We start from the raw sequence: 15,102 nt of genomic DNA on the forward strand, positions 1-15,102 counted from the left end.
TTATTTGAAATCAGCTGTTGTTCAGCAGCATCTTAAAAAACTGGATCCTGACACTGACTGTCTTAATAATCACATATCTATATCAAAACAGCTATTCTAGCCAAGGGTTTAGAGAGAGCAGCATGTATTGAACTCCTTTCAGATTTGAGGTTGGTGCTTGCTGTTGTGCTACATTGTGTTGCTGGACATTTCTGCTGCTTTTAATTTGTTTAAAACTAAGAGGCTCTGACAGATCCAATTTGAGGGCTATATCAGTTGAGAACATCTCCTCTAGCATTGCTGCTGGGGTTCCCCAGGCCCCTCTTCTAGGCCCTTTATTATTTTCAATCAGTGTGATTCCTCTGGGTCTGTCACGGCCAGTGCAAATAGGCCAGCAAGTAATAGGACCCAAATGCAGAGGAACACTTAAGCAATTTAATGGTAAAATAGGGGTACACATGCTTACATAGTAATGAGGCAGGCAAGGATCAAATCCGGGAAGGCAGTCCAACACGCAAACAAATCCACAGGGGTGGATAGGAAATCCAACAAGAGATGGGAGTGGCTGGAACTGGAATGAAAGATGAAAAGTCTGAGGGCATCTGCTGGGTGGAAGGATAATGGCAATGCAATGCATCAGCATGAGGGAAGAGAGAACTGCAAGGACAATAGTGTTTCCCCACTGTTAGTTTGTGTTATTGTGTTTTAAACCCTTTAAAACAACAAATTCACCGAAAGAGGCGGGGGTAGACCAGCAAGGTAAAATTAACGTTTTTATCAATGAAGTCTGGTGGCTTTGATGAGAGCGATATAGTGACTGCTTCTGGTTTAACAAAAATATCTTATTCTTTAAATAAAGGTCTATCTCTGTAGGGACATTTTTCACAACGTAATAACAATCTGAGCATGTCAGTGTCAAAAACAAGCACTTTAGTGGACGTAATTTGATGGGGCACTATTGCTCACAAGGATTACGTTATAGCCCTGTCTTGCTGCTGCCGACTGCAGCGTGTAAGTTCCAGGTTGAAAAATAATAATAAAAATAAATTATTGCTGATCAAACCATTGGGCCTAAAACATATATATATATATATATAAGTATTGATCTGCTTCCATTGGGTTTTTACTGCAAAAAGGAAATGTTTTGGTGGATTTTCATGACTCACAAACTGTTATTTAACTACATAAATAAAAGTAAGGTCATGCATCTGCTTGGTGTTTTTTGAGTTTTAGAATATTTCTTATACGTATTTGATGTACTTCAAGAAATTAATTGACCACCATCAGCTTGCAGAAAACACAGCAACCTGTGGCCTTAAAAATTTATTTCAAATTGGCTTTCAATTAGTTTTGCTTTCACTTTTACTGTTATCTTATTATCCTTTATCTGTTAGGTACTTTGCACTCGCGGTTTTTGGAACATGCCTCAATGTATAAATAAAGGTCATTAGCAGAGAGCACTTTGAGCCATGGACACTTTTCTTGAGTAGTAGTAATTGTATCTGCATAGAGCAGCATGTTCTTTTTTAAAATGGGTGACAAATCTTGTCAAAAGTCATTAGAGCTGCTAAAACGCTGCAGAATGCACTTCAGGAAAACATTTTCTTGTGGCCTACAAACTAAAGGCTACAGTGCTCAAAGTACAGAAGCCTTTACATAGCAAAACCAGCCGCTTGCAGTGTGTTTTTGTCAGGTGTGTGTGTGGACAGCTTTGTGTCTATGTGTGTGTAAAGTGTGAGTGGTGTAGCTGTGAAGCAGCGGTCGTCTTACAGTGCAATTATTCACTTAGCGCGGCGGCTCCAGCCAGCGTTCCAGCCCTGTTGACTCTGAGCCTTTGGGCTGCTGGCTACGACGGCAGATAGACCACAGTTGACACTGGCCCACACAGCCACATTCCACCCTGGGAGAGAAGAAGATGAAAAAGAAGAAGAGAAGAAGAAAGGAGATGATGTAGAAAGATGAGTGGAAAGGGGGTGAAGGAGAGATGATGAGCAGAGAAAGGAACAGTAATAACCAGGAAGATGGAGAGAGGAAGATGAGAGTGGAGAAGGTTTTGGTGGCTTCATTGACCATGTAAAAGACCTCAAGACACTTTTTCTTAACAAGAAAAACATTTGAGGTAGAGGTTGTTGGGAGCATGGGTTTCTTTTTAAAAGCATAGCAATAGAAGATGAGAGGACAGAACACGTGAGCCGGCAAGCAGGATTTAAACTAAATCCAGCAAGTGGCAATCCCGAAAACTTGCTTCATGTAGAGAAAGAAAAAAAGGTAGGAGGGAAAAGATTGTCCCTGGAGTGTCAGTTCATCCCATGATTTCTATAAGGCTGAGGATTGTGCTCGGCTGCAGAGAGAGGAGAAAACCTGTGCCACCCTGATATTTGCGCACAGCGATGACGTGCTTTGCGGGGTTTACTTATGGTAATGCCAGCTTGGGAGAGGTTAGAGGCTCTTTTATATCACCGCCTGGCCATAAAGTAGAGGACTGGCACCCAGGGCTCCGAGCAACGGTCAAAGGAAGCAACAGCGCTCTTTTGTACATCTCCCCTTTTACATTTTAGGCATTTAGTGCAGCTGATAGTCTTATCCACAGCACAATGAGAGCTGTACAGATTAAGGTACACATTGGTTTACAGTGCAGCCACACAAACTCATTGTTTTATCAAAGAAGTCAGTCAATTTCAGCTGTGATCTGAATTCATGCTGTGTATGGTGAGAGTAGTTCTCCACACAACAGCAGGTGAAAGTTGTTGGCATGTTGCCTGAAACTCTTCACCTGTGGCTGCTCCTGACTTTGCAGTATTTTAAACTGTCAAGAAAATGCAATTTGTACACACATTTTTGAAGAACAGCAGCCAGCGCTAAGCTTTTCTATGAGAGCTTTCCATTAAAAGCCACCCTGTATTTTGCTTGTTGAATATTTTTTAAATGAACTAAAGGCAGTAGGCTGATATAAGTGAGATTAAACAGTAACGCTGAATAATGTGCTGCATAGTTTCCTTTAAATCCCTTGTGTTTAGATAGGCAATATAAATCTAGCGCAGGTCTGGCGGACTCCGCCTCTAGGAGTGGGAACTACTGGTAATTACAGAATATAAATACACTGAAATAATGCAACATAAATTGTATCAAAAATGGGGTTTGATTACATGTAAATAATAGGAATTTTAACTTTAATGCCTTTATGATACTCTTAATAGAATACCAGTAATTATCTAAATGTGTGGTGGAAAAAGAGTTGCGTGACAAGGATTGCTTTGTGAAATCCTGATCATCAGCCAAGCTGAAGCCTTTAAAATCATTAGCTCTTCTTGTATAGGATACATTTAGGGTATAGTGAGCCCCCCATGACACTACACCTTGTCTAGACTAGAGCATGTTTTCACATACACATGAATGCCTCAGGAAGATGTAGGTGGGGTGGGAAAGTTTCATGCTTCTGACTAACTGTGCTTTTTGATGGAGCAGGGCAAGACATACTGTTCCCATCTTTTCACTGATGAGCTGATCTGTTTTTTTTTGCCTAACTGGGACACTGCGTTCTTTACATGCATTCAATAGCACATAGGTACATGCCGTCGGTTGAAAATCAGACTGAACAGCTCCCCGATGATTACAGGATGTCACACAACCTTTAACCTCTGTTGTGAGGCCCATTTTAACACAGCAACAATGCACCATCTGTGCATTGATATCATATGCCATTGTATGATGCTCATACTTCCCCAAAGCCTATAACAAAGCCTTTCATTTCTATGAAGCAGTGACGTTAAAGGCTGTGTAGCACTATGTATAAATTCCAATTACAAACTGCAATAATATTTACACAAGCCTTGCTTTTCTTGAAACTAGTAAATTAATCTACCAACATGGAAATAATTCTATGCAATGATTCCACTTGACTTTAACTATACCTTTGTTGTGATTATTTGGGGTGCTGTCATACTGGATCATTTGGGGTATAAAATTTGTTTTCACTCTGCTGAAGTGGGAGCCACAATCGTAATTACTCTACTTCAACAGGCTAATTACTGTTCTTCTTTCTAGCACAGCCCCCTTTGCTTAGTTCTCCTCACTAACAGATACTGTGAGTTTAAATCCAGAGTCCTACTGTACTATAAGAAATGTCTTATAGCTTTTGTGTGGCAATAGCAAGGTTGTGAGATTGTGATATTCAGCTTTGATCATGACCAGAGATATAGACTTTTCTCCTTTAAAATATTTAGACAAACTTACTTTACAAAGTCAGATTTCATTCATCTGGCAGACGAATAATTTCTAGGATGTCTTGTCATTTTCAAATCAAGTAGACATTTGGCTCATGTTTATGGACATCGCTTCAACATTTTTTAATCCGTAGAAAGTGGAAAGGCATCGAATTGTTAGATAACAGTAGTTACTGTACTTTATGTCTTGATAATCTAAACGGCATCTAAGTTAAAATAATTTTCACAGGAAAAGTTGGTAAAGTAGCTTAAGCAGTTGCTGCGGTTTGTTTTAATTGTAAATAGCAAATTTTTATGGCTTTATATTTTCATATGGTAAAACATATCAAAAAGACAGATTCTTAATTTAATTTTGACAAGATAATGAATTACTGTGTTTTGGCTGGGAAGAACTATGCATTATACACTGATGACCTAGATTTTTGAGGGTCCTTGTAATTTTCTTTCATCTTCATTGTTTCCAAAGATCTTAAAATCTAATTCATGAACAGGGACCCCCAGAAATCCTGATTTGTTGTAAATTGGCTCCACAAATTCCCACCAACAGTTATTGGTTTGACTCCATCTGGACTGAGCTTTCCCTCCCACTTTTCACACCAGTTCACACTTTACTCTTGTCCACATGCTTATTTTTACTTGACACTGTGAATGGGAACAAGTTCAGTTTGATGAATGTCTCCTAAAATGATTTTTCAGGGACGTTCGCTCCAGGGAAAGTAGCTGTACCCTCTGTTTAAAGTAAGAAACACTGTAGCAGATTAATCTGGTTATGTCATAATCTGGGTTAGGGGTGTACCACATTTGGATTTAGCTCTTCTTTGATGATTAAAAATTAGATAATGAGTAGTGAAATTATCCAAGGCCACTGATTGGCAGGGCAGAGTAAACAGAGCATTAGCCTTCATAGCTAGAGCCAAGGTGACATGCCGTTCCCTTCTCCCTGTCTCCATTCACAAGTCTGTGACGGTGAACACAAAAGCCCAAAAGGTCTTTATGTAATCAGACATGGCTCCCAAATTGGAGCTAATTGCTTTTTAACCACAATGTCGTTGGGAAAATGGATCGGAATTTGGCATGTTCAGAAAGCATTTAAATAGGGGAGGGGGGATCAGAAGTGAAAAGCAGCATGTAACAGTTTGTCTACCAAACGGGTTTGATAGAGCAGCTCTGAAGGCGCTCCACGACAGATCAATGTGTAGAGCTCACAGTTTAATCTGAAAGCCTGTGAGACTGTAGCTCAGGTAACTCTCCCACCCTTTTGATTGATTTGTCCAAAGCTAGCACAGCCGCCAGTTATCTGTTTAACATCAAGGGGGCTCAACAGGTGTCAGCGTCTGAGCTGCAGTTGGAAAGACACAAAAATCACCAAGCTATCAGAAAGAGACGGCAGTATTGTGGATTAATAGATGAAATGGTACACTGCAGTTTTGAATTCAGTCATGTGTTGTCGAAAAATGTCGTGTGAGATGTTTGAATTTAATTTCTACATGGTCACTTTATTATTCACATAAATAACACGGCAGCTTTTGAGCTTTCTCAGGCAGCAACAAGAACCAGTGACACATCTCATAGAGATAATCAGACATGTGTGGCTCCTCGTTAAAAATCATTAGGCGAGACTACATTTAGCTCTGTTGGAGTGGTAAAGTTGATGCATCAATAAAAAGGGATGAGCTTGTTAATTTCTAGCAGTGTAGACATACTGTACTGTTCCTACCTTAGCTTCAGCCTCTTAGCTCCACCATATACTGTTGCAGTTTCAGGATTCAGACAATGAATGAATGAATTACAATGTTTATGTTCGTCTCCCTCCACCTTTCTTTCAGCCTCGGAGCCCAACCTGAAGCTGCGCTCCAGGCTGAAGCAGAAGGTAAGCGAGCGGAGGAGCAGTCCGCTGCTGCGTCGTCGAGACAGCCCCATCACCTCCGCCAAAAAACGCTCGCTCGACATGGCAGGTGAGGGACACGCAGGCACACAAACATGCAGCTGCCTTCAAAATGTTTCATTTTTTCCTGTATGTATTTGATTTGTCTCTGTGTGTGTTTTCAGACTCTGCGTGTAGCAGCGCCCCCGGCTCAGGCCCAAGCTCCCCAAATAACAGCTCCAACAACATCCCCAATGAGAACGGCATCACTGTGTCAGTCTCCAACAACACAGAGGTAACACACACACACACACACACACACACACACACACACATACATACACTTCAGTGCACCTGAGGTTTAGACTGATATATTGAGCTGTTATTACCTCACGGACATAAAAAAATTATGTGAGCCCTGTGCTCAAATGTTATTTGTATTTACTCATACTTTCAGTTGAATTCCTTACTTATTTAAACCCGGGAGTTGTTACTTGTAAAGATTTTACATTTTTTGTCTTTTACTGGTGAGAAAAGTTTTAGTGCTAAGAGATGGCCAAGATGCTGGTTTATTTCTCCTTTGCAGAAATTAAATACTTACAATTTTAGAATCAAATGTTGACTTCGTTTATGGTTTTGCATCATGGCACAGAACAGGAGTTATGGACAACCTCAATTTAAACGTTTTTGTATGACACTCACAAAATTATTAACTGAAGAAAAACAAAACTTATTTCACAATGTTCTTAAACCTAAATTATAAACAAATGATGCAGCCTTTTGCTGCCAGAATAGCTTTGCCTTTTTGTGTGGGTGCTAGTTGTGAGCCTTTTAAACTTAGCAGCCTAAAGCATGTACAAAGGCTCTGAGTGAGGGATGTTCAGATGATGGGTCTGCAGAGGAAGAAGGCAGCTGAGGAGCTGGCAAGATGCTATTTGTGGCAGCCATTAAGGGCACTCATAGTGTGGAGGAGGCTTGTGACTGTGACGATTTTATATCACCAGGGCGCGAACATAGCTCTTTCCCCATGTGTGGACATCTACTGCTGCCGTGTTTGCCCTGCTGTTCTTTCTTCATGATGCAAACACAGATAAATTGTTAAAATGTGCTTCCCAGGCGTGTCTCGCCCAGAGGTTGTGCAGCGGTGCTGATCGGGGCTCCGTTAACCAGCTGTCCCTCTACACTTCGCCATCCTTACCCAATATCACCCTGGGGCTGCCTGCCACTGCCACGGCTACTGCTGCTTCCAATGTAAGGAGGAAACTGGCTAGCAGACTGACTGCGCATCTGTTTATCTGTGAATATGTTTATCTGGGTACCGTCTGTGACCATTTAGTCAAAATCAGCCCTCACCCTTCTTGCTCTCCTGCTTTTCCAGGTGACGTCGGCCCAGCAGGATGGAGGTCTGCAGCCGGCCCTCTCCCTCAGCCCTCCCTTCCTCTCCGGTGGCCACTTGACCCCCTACCTGGCTGATGCAGGAGCGGGAACTGGCGGGCACAGCGCGCACAGTCCACTACTTCAGCATATGGTGCTCATGGAGCAGAGCCCAGCACAGAGCCCCCTGGTGACAGGTAGGAATAGTAATGGAAGTTTTACTGAAGCTAGTGGTGATTACTAATAGTGATAAAAGTAGCGATGGTAGCTGTATCAGCAGTAGTAGTTTTGGTAAAGTTCATGGTAATGAGATGGAAAAACAGCAAATCACCAAACACAACTTAAAGTTTAACAAAAAGTTAAAGTATTATACAGATCTGCTCTCTGGTGACACACAAAAAAAAGAAAAAAACATCAGCACACTCACAGATACGTGTCCGTGGTACACTGGGACCCTGCACACTGACAGACGTCCATTCATTTGCTCAAACTAATGAGGTCCTTTCATATGTCAGCGTATGCTATGAGAGTGTGACATGGTTGTATTGTGCGCCCTTTCCCATCAGCTCATTCACTCACTGCCGTTTTGCTGCTATTTTGAGCAGGAATGAACAGTGAATGGACAATGACGCACATACAGACGCATGTCCATGCGCATCCACGCACAAAAAAAAAAACGTACAGACAAGGACGTGTGCACATCGCCCACACGCAGGCCAGGGGCAGAGAGTGAATGTTTACAGCCCAGATGCAGCAATTTACTTCTCAGCTCTTCGAAGGTCATGTTTTTAGCCATAAAAAAGCCTCTTCATATCTAACTACCGTGCCATATCAGCTCCTACTTCCTCCTAACCCTAGCTCCACTATTCTATGTGGTAGCTATGCATCAACAAGCTTTTGCAGAACCTATTTAAAAACATTGTGCTCTTGTCAAGTCGTTTTCTCTGATATTTTCACAGTAATCAAGCTTCTCTGCTCATTTCCCAGGCTTGATTGAGTCTGTTTTTCTTACTTTCCTCACACGGATGATACACTGTAAATGGACTAAGCTGTTCACTTTCCCCGGCTCTTATCATCACAATAGACGACTCGCAGTATGGCAGCACAGATGGTAGTTTTTATTTGGTTCACAAATACATCTGCTGACTGATCTTAGGTCCAACACCAGTAAGAGTGAAATTAGGAGTCCATTTGTCGATGTGAACACGTCATATATTTAGCTTACATTTTAGGAATTTAGCTTGAAGTCACATCAGGGCAGCTTACAATAAAAGGTGGGGGTCTTCTTCATCTTTGTGGTCTCACGTAGCTGGACAAATGTCATTGTAAGCAGGTTGTACATCAGCTGCTTTCACAGTTTTTCCACTTCATTCAGACATGAACAATATAAATGTTTCCCTGAGTGGGCGACCACACAATTCACTAAACGGTCATTTGTCTTTGCTTCCCGTTTCAATCTGGAACAAAATGGCGCCTGTTCTGGTAGCCACCAAAATAGGCCTTGCAGACACAGACCCATGCATCATTCTGACATCTAGTCTAAATACGTAATAAGGTTCGGGTTTTTGGAGTGGCAGCAAGTCAAGTCATCATCAAAACACTCACCATTGAGTGCTGCGGCTTTCCTAAACATCTGCACGACACCACCTTGATATTCTGCCAGGTTTGTCTGTTATGGTGTAAAAGCCAGGTGATATCTTGTAGTTGAAAAGGAGCTGAACTGTCAGTGACGTTCCTGATATGACATGGGATGCATCGTGTTAAAGCAGTGCTGTCACTGTATAGGACAAATATAGTAATATATAGTGCAGAAAATGAAAGCTAATGCGTCTTAATCGAACATACAACTTCAAGCTTGTGTAAGATGGAAACAATGCACTCTCTGTTCTTGTTTTTGTTGGGAAGTGAGCTCCCAGCCAATGAGTGAAGAAAGCTCTCCTAATGGATGTGAGTTTACACTCTGTGCTCTTGGGTTTCACCTCCTCTTGTAACTAAAGCCTTCTTGTTTGTGTCCCAAGGTGTAAGCGGCCTGTCTATGTCGTCAGCAGCGTCCATGGCTAAGCTGCAGCGGCAGCACCGGCCCCTGGGTCGCACCCAGTCGGCCCCTCTGCCCCAAGGGAGCGCAGCGCAGGCTCATGCCCAGGCCTTGGCCCTGCAGCAGCTGGTGGTCCAGCAGCAGCACCAGCAGTTCCTGGAGAAGCACAAGCAGCAGTTCCAGCAGCAGCAGCTCCACCTCAACAAGGTGAGGGGTGGAGACACTTGATTTTGAATGCATTTGCTTTTTTTGTACATTATCATTATTAGTGTTATATAACACGTTATAAGCAGTTTGCTCACTGTACTGATGAAGGCAGGTGATGGACGGGGCCACAGTTCTGACATCACATTCAAATAAACTGATAATTAATTAGGCCTATAAGCCAGCGTGGGCCAGCACAGAAGCTGTAGTGTAGTTGTTTGTGTAGGCGGCAGCCAGTAACACAGCCAACAACGTGTTAGCTGTGGATGTGTGTGAAGTCCTTGATTTTATTTGGCTGTTTTCTTTGTCTCTGTAGTATTTTTGTTTGTGAGTAGGCGGAGGCAGGTATGGGTTAACATGTATACCAGTGCATGTGTGTGTGTGTGTGTGTGTGTGAATGTTTGCATCCACGGCTCTGTGACTGTGGCCGAGACAGTTGCCACGGACTGCGAGGTAACTGTGTGCTGCCATGGCAACAGAGCGGAAGCCCCTGCCTTATATGGTCAGGGATGGACTCTGGATGGCTTTACCTATTCGAGCAGAGTACTCGCTGGAGGAGAGGCGGGTGGATGAAACAAGGGATTTCCTCTCTGCCTCCTCCGCCTCCCCTGCTCTGCTCTCACTCTCACTCCTTCCATATGTTTCAGAGCTCTCCAGTGGCAGCTTTTCACACAAACATCTCTATTATTCTGTTAAATTAATCAGCATACAAGGGGGCGAAGAGATGTTTTTGTTCAATTACATTTTTTATTCTGAATCATATAATGTGAATAGTGGTGTCAATTATGTCAATGAATTGTTTACTTGATTGAGAGAAAATAGTAATTCTGATAATCACACATTGTTTGAGTCCAAGCAAGAAAGATCTTTAGGTTTCAGACTGTCAAACAAGAATGTCTGACTTTTTCCTCCTTTGATACAGATTCTGATAACATTCTGATATGGTTATCTGCTGCTATTAAGTACTAATCCATGCCAGAGCTGAAGTTGTCTCAAATTTAAAGGACTAGTTCAACATTTTTCAGGGAATATTTGTATTTGCTTTCTTGCCGAGCGTTAGATTATAAGATTGACACCATGCTTACTGTTTGTACAAATTGGCTTAGCATGAAGACAGCTGGCTTGGCTCTGTCAGAATGTACCAAAATCTGCCTACCAACACCTCTAAAGCTCACAAATTAACACGGTATATCATACTTGATTAACCTGCTCAAAAACTGAAGTGGATATAAAAGGAGAAGTTGTGGTTTTATAGGCCAGATTATTTCTTGGGTGGGCGCAGTGATATAGAGAACTTTGAAGAACTCCATCCATCCACCCATCGTCAACTGCTTATCCTGCGTACAGGGTCGCGGGGGGGCTGGAGCCAATCCCAGCTGACATCGGGCGCAAGGCACACCCTGGACAGGTCGCCAGTCCATCGCAGGGCCACACATAGACGAACAACCACTCACGCTCACACTCACACCTAAGGACAATTTTAGGGTAACCAATCAACCTAGCCTGCACGTTTTTGGACGGTGGGAGGAAGCTGGAGCACCCGGAGAGAACCTACGCAGACACGGGGAGAACATGCAAACTCCACACAGAAAGGCCGGGGCGGCCGGGGCAACCGGGGCAACCGGTGTTGGTGCTAACCACCGCACCACCGTGCCGCCCACTTTGAAGAACTCTTCCTTTTAAAATACACATAATTCTGCCTAATTGGATGGAACTCATTGTTATTGACATGCAACTGTTTAACTGTTTGAGTGCAGACAGATGTGTGCAAATTTTAATTATATTTTTAAGGCAGTTTTTGAGATCGTATTGTTATAATGCGTCAACCTCAATGAAATTTGACGGTATCCAGATATGAGGGCAGAACACGTTCAACTTGTCTAGTACATGTGACACGTGTGGTTTGTGCAGTGGGAGCACATGACCAGAGCAGAACAGAAAACCAGAAAATTATTTAATTGGGATCTGTGACATCTGGCCAGTACCCAATCCACAGGGCCAGATCAGTAAATCACGTCCAACAGTCCAGATCTTAAGATTTTGGACTGTTGGTCAGAACTGTGTTGCATATTTCATTGCATGCACTTTATAGACAAAAGAGATGAACTGACTAGTCTGAAAAAGAATCAATAACACTTGGTTCCAGCTTGTCAGATATGATAGGCAATGTTATGCAGTCCTTGAAAATGATAATGGACATTTTTTACTATTTTCTGAAATTTTTTAAACCAAACAATTAATCAATGAATAAAGAAAATAATCTGCATATTAACAAATTTTTCAACAAAGCCAAAAAGGTGTCACTGACAGAAACATGAAAACTGTTATAGTGTTTGATCCATATCTCTGAATTAAGCTTCATGACGTACTGACAGATACTTCAGATGCTTCTTTTGTGATCGGGTCGAGGTGATCAGGGTGTTTTTTGGACACAAAGAAGACATGAACAGTAGAGCAAGCGGGGGGGATGAGAGCTGGTGAATGCTCTGACGTCAATGCTGTGTCAGCTCTGTGCCATGGGACCCAGAAGCTTACAGCTCTGTTAAATACACACACACACACACACGCACACACACACACACACCTGTAGCTGTAACCTTCTCTTGAGACTTAGCACTTCTCTTTCTTGCTGTTCTCTTAGTCTTTACATCATAAACACTCACACGCTATTGAGACGAGTGCCTGCAGCCTTGAATGGCAGGCTGAATGGTCCGTGTCAGCGAAGGGGAATGAATAGACAACTGAATCGCTACTCGGTTAATAGCAGGCCCCAGAATGAGCCGGTGAAAAGCAGCACAACGGGGTGTGTGGAATGTCTCTGTTCGGCGAGACACATTTTGCCCCGGAGTACAGTCGGCAGAGCGGCCACTCACATTCAATTACAATGGATAGATTTGAAATGAGCAAGACACCAATCTGACTGAGTAATCCAAATTAAGCTTGTTAAAAGAAGAGTGTTCCAGAGAAAGGAGCCATTTGCCAGGAATTTGATTCAGAGGAGAGCGTGGCCGTTTGTCTGAATGCAGACTCACACGTTGGAGGGGATTTGTCACATCCTGCTGTTTGATTGTGAAATACATTTCACATTGCCCCCCCCCTTCCCTCTCCGTGTTTTCCCGCAGATGATGGCCAAGCCCAGCGAGTCCCCCGTGGGCCGTCAGCACCAGAGCCACCCAGAAGAGACGGAGGAGGAGCTGAGGGAGCACCAGGATGGAGGCGCTCTGCCGCCGGGGGTCACCATCAAGCAGGAGCCCCCCGACCCGCAGGAGCTGCAGGAGGAGGCACTGCAGCAGCACCGGGAGAGGGAGCGGGAGCGGCAGGTGGAGCAGGAGCTGCTCTTCAGACAGGTAGAGGATGGGGTATGCAGCTGCAAAACAACGTAGGCTAAGAGAATCAATATGAAGTTTCGGAGAATTGATTCCGACTCTACTTGGCACTGATGTGTTGTAGGTGTTCCTGGGGAAGTCCTGGAGAGGAGAAAACTCCAAAACACAGACACAGAACTGTATTTTGGGCTGTGAAAGTGTTGCTCTTTGTCCTGTGGCATCTCTGGAAAAGCAGAGGGAAAATCAAAGCTGCATCATTTGTTTTGGCTGCCATCTTTTGGCCATACATTGTACTTGCAATATAAAAATGTTAAAGCTAGTTTTCATCCCTTTAGTCCCCTAATGCATTTACATCTCTAATCAACTCACCATGACGCCTGATTGTGTTTGCGTGTGTGTGAGTAGCAGGCCCTGTTGTTGGAGCAGCAGCGGATTCATCAGCTGAGAAACTATCAGGCCTCCATGGAGGCTGCCGGCCTGTCAATCTCCTTCCCAGGACACCGCCCGCTGTCCAGGGCGCAGTCTTCTCCAGCTTCGGCGTCCTCCTTCCCAATCAGCGTCCCAGCCCCCGATCCTCCCGTCAAAACTCGCTTCACCACAGGTCAGCGTCACCATCCTGTTCCATTGATATTTCACTGAAGCTCAGTTTTGGAGTTTTCTGTGGCTGTGTTACACCGATTCATGTTTAACTTTCAAAATGTTAAACCGCTGTCAAGCTGCCAGTAGTATTTATTTCCTCTCTGCTCTTCCGTAAGCATTCATTTGAGAGGTTTTTGGCTTTGAATTTCACTTCCTTCCTAATGCACTGGGGAGTAAAAAGAGAAACTTCCATCCAAAAAGCAGGTGAATTGGCCAGAGAGTGGTGTAATGGTTCCGGCCTCCATCTGGTAGCAGTAACAATCGAGCTAGAGGAGCTAATCTTGCCAAAATGTTTTCTCTCCCACTTTTTCTTCTTTAAACAAAGATGAATATGACAAAGGGTTTGGCCTGCTTTACTCCCACTCAGTTCCAAACTGCATACACATTTAGGAAAAAGAACGAGAAGATTTTATTCTGAAAGAAGTTTCAGTCACTGTTTAAATTCATCATGTGTATTCAGAAACAATTTGAGAGCTAAGATGAAACAGGAAGAATGTTCTGCTTCATGCTTGAGATGTTTAAATAAAGCTGTATTTTCACATATTGACACCCACATCTTTGCTGGAAATATCAATACTTAGGCAGCAATAATTACATAAACATGGACTTTTTAATGCTACTAATATATCCCATAATCTCACAAGAGAAACTTAAAAACAATTGCCAGTATAATCATTAAAATAATGCAGGTAATTAACTGTGTGACAATTATTTTCATTTTAATTCATTTGTCGCTTTTTTCTCCATAAACTGATTAAACGTTTGGTCTATTGAATGAGTAAAAGTATGAAGGATTTTTTTTAAATCCTTCATAATTTCCTCAAACACAGTGCGTCATCTTCTAATTGCGTTTTGTCCGAGCAATTTCAAATTTTGGCATTTTTGCTAGAGAAAATAACAATCAATTGTAAAAATAGTTAAATGAATCAGTGAATTGTTAATGAGTGTATGATTCTATGTGTTTCCTCAGGCCTGGTGTACGACTCCCTAATGCAGAAACACCAGTGTATGTGTGGAAACACCAACAGCCACCCGGAGCATGCAGGCCGGATTCAGAGCATTTGGTCTCGGCTGCAGGAGACCGGACTCAGAGCGCAGTGTGAGGTGTGTTGGAAGTGGAAAAGACTCACCACACAAAGGTGTAAACTGCATATGAGAGTTGTAACCCTCTGTTTGCGTGTGTGTGTGTGTGTGTGTGTGTGTGTATAGTGTATCCGTGGGAGGAAGGCCACTCTGGAAGAGCTGCAGACAGTTCACTCTGAAGCCCACGTCCTGCTGTACGGAACCAACCCACTCCGACAGAAACTTGATTGTAAGCTCTCCCTCTCACATATACACACACACACACACACACACACACACACACACACACACACACACACACACACACACACACACACACACACACACAATGTTACTTTGAGTCCTTCTTTGCCCTATATTCACAGATTTGGATCA

The 15,102-nt window shown here is 43.0% G+C and overlaps 1 protein-coding gene and 1 long non-coding RNA gene across 15 annotated transcripts in view; one reads left to right on the plus strand and one right to left on the minus strand.

Annotated features, from left to right (window-relative positions):
• Nucleotides 1-15,102, plus strand: part of LOC123976199 (histone deacetylase 4-like) — a 58,318-nt gene that overhangs the window by 36,471 nt on the left and 6,745 nt on the right. For 8 of the 12 annotated variants that reach the window (XR_006826292.1, XM_046058135.1, XM_046058154.1 and 5 more), the window contains 9 exons: nt 6,029-6,157; nt 6,252-6,361; nt 7,183-7,317; nt 7,445-7,637; nt 9,459-9,682; nt 12,802-13,038; nt 13,411-13,606; nt 14,615-14,748; nt 14,854-14,956. Coding sequence is in view for 11 of the 12 variants with exons in the window: in XM_046058135.1 (XP_045914091.1) it covers nt 6,029-6,157; nt 6,252-6,361; nt 7,183-7,317; nt 7,445-7,637; nt 9,459-9,682; nt 12,802-13,038; nt 13,411-13,606; nt 14,615-14,748; nt 14,854-14,956 (1,461 nt within the window). In the remaining variant the exon portion in view is untranslated. The remainder of the gene's footprint in view (nt 1-6,028; nt 6,158-6,251; nt 6,362-7,182; nt 7,318-7,444; nt 7,638-9,458; nt 9,683-12,801; nt 13,039-13,410; nt 13,607-14,614; nt 14,749-14,853; nt 14,957-15,102) is intronic. The other 4 variants (XM_046058163.1, XM_046058170.1, XM_046058188.1 and 1 more) reach the window with 1 other exon arrangement.
• Nucleotides 437-15,102, minus strand: part of LOC123976250 — a 17,528-nt gene continuing 2,862 nt past the window's right edge. For 2 of the 3 annotated variants that reach the window (XR_006826296.1, XR_006826297.1), the window contains exons 3-4: nt 13,375-14,018; nt 12,635-13,228 (exon numbers count right to left, since the gene is read on the minus strand). This is a non-coding gene — a long non-coding RNA (uncharacterized LOC123976250). Of the gene's footprint in view, nt 582-1,749; nt 1,880-12,634; nt 13,229-13,374; nt 14,019-15,102 lie in introns of those variants that run through there. The other variant, XR_006826299.1, reaches the window with a different exon arrangement.

The sequence above is a fragment of the Micropterus dolomieu genome, linkage group LG01 (assembly GCF_021292245.1).
Source record: "Micropterus dolomieu isolate WLL.071019.BEF.003 ecotype Adirondacks linkage group LG01, ASM2129224v1, whole genome shotgun sequence".
Lineage (NCBI taxonomy): Eukaryota > Metazoa > Chordata > Actinopteri > Centrarchiformes > Centrarchidae > Micropterus > Micropterus dolomieu.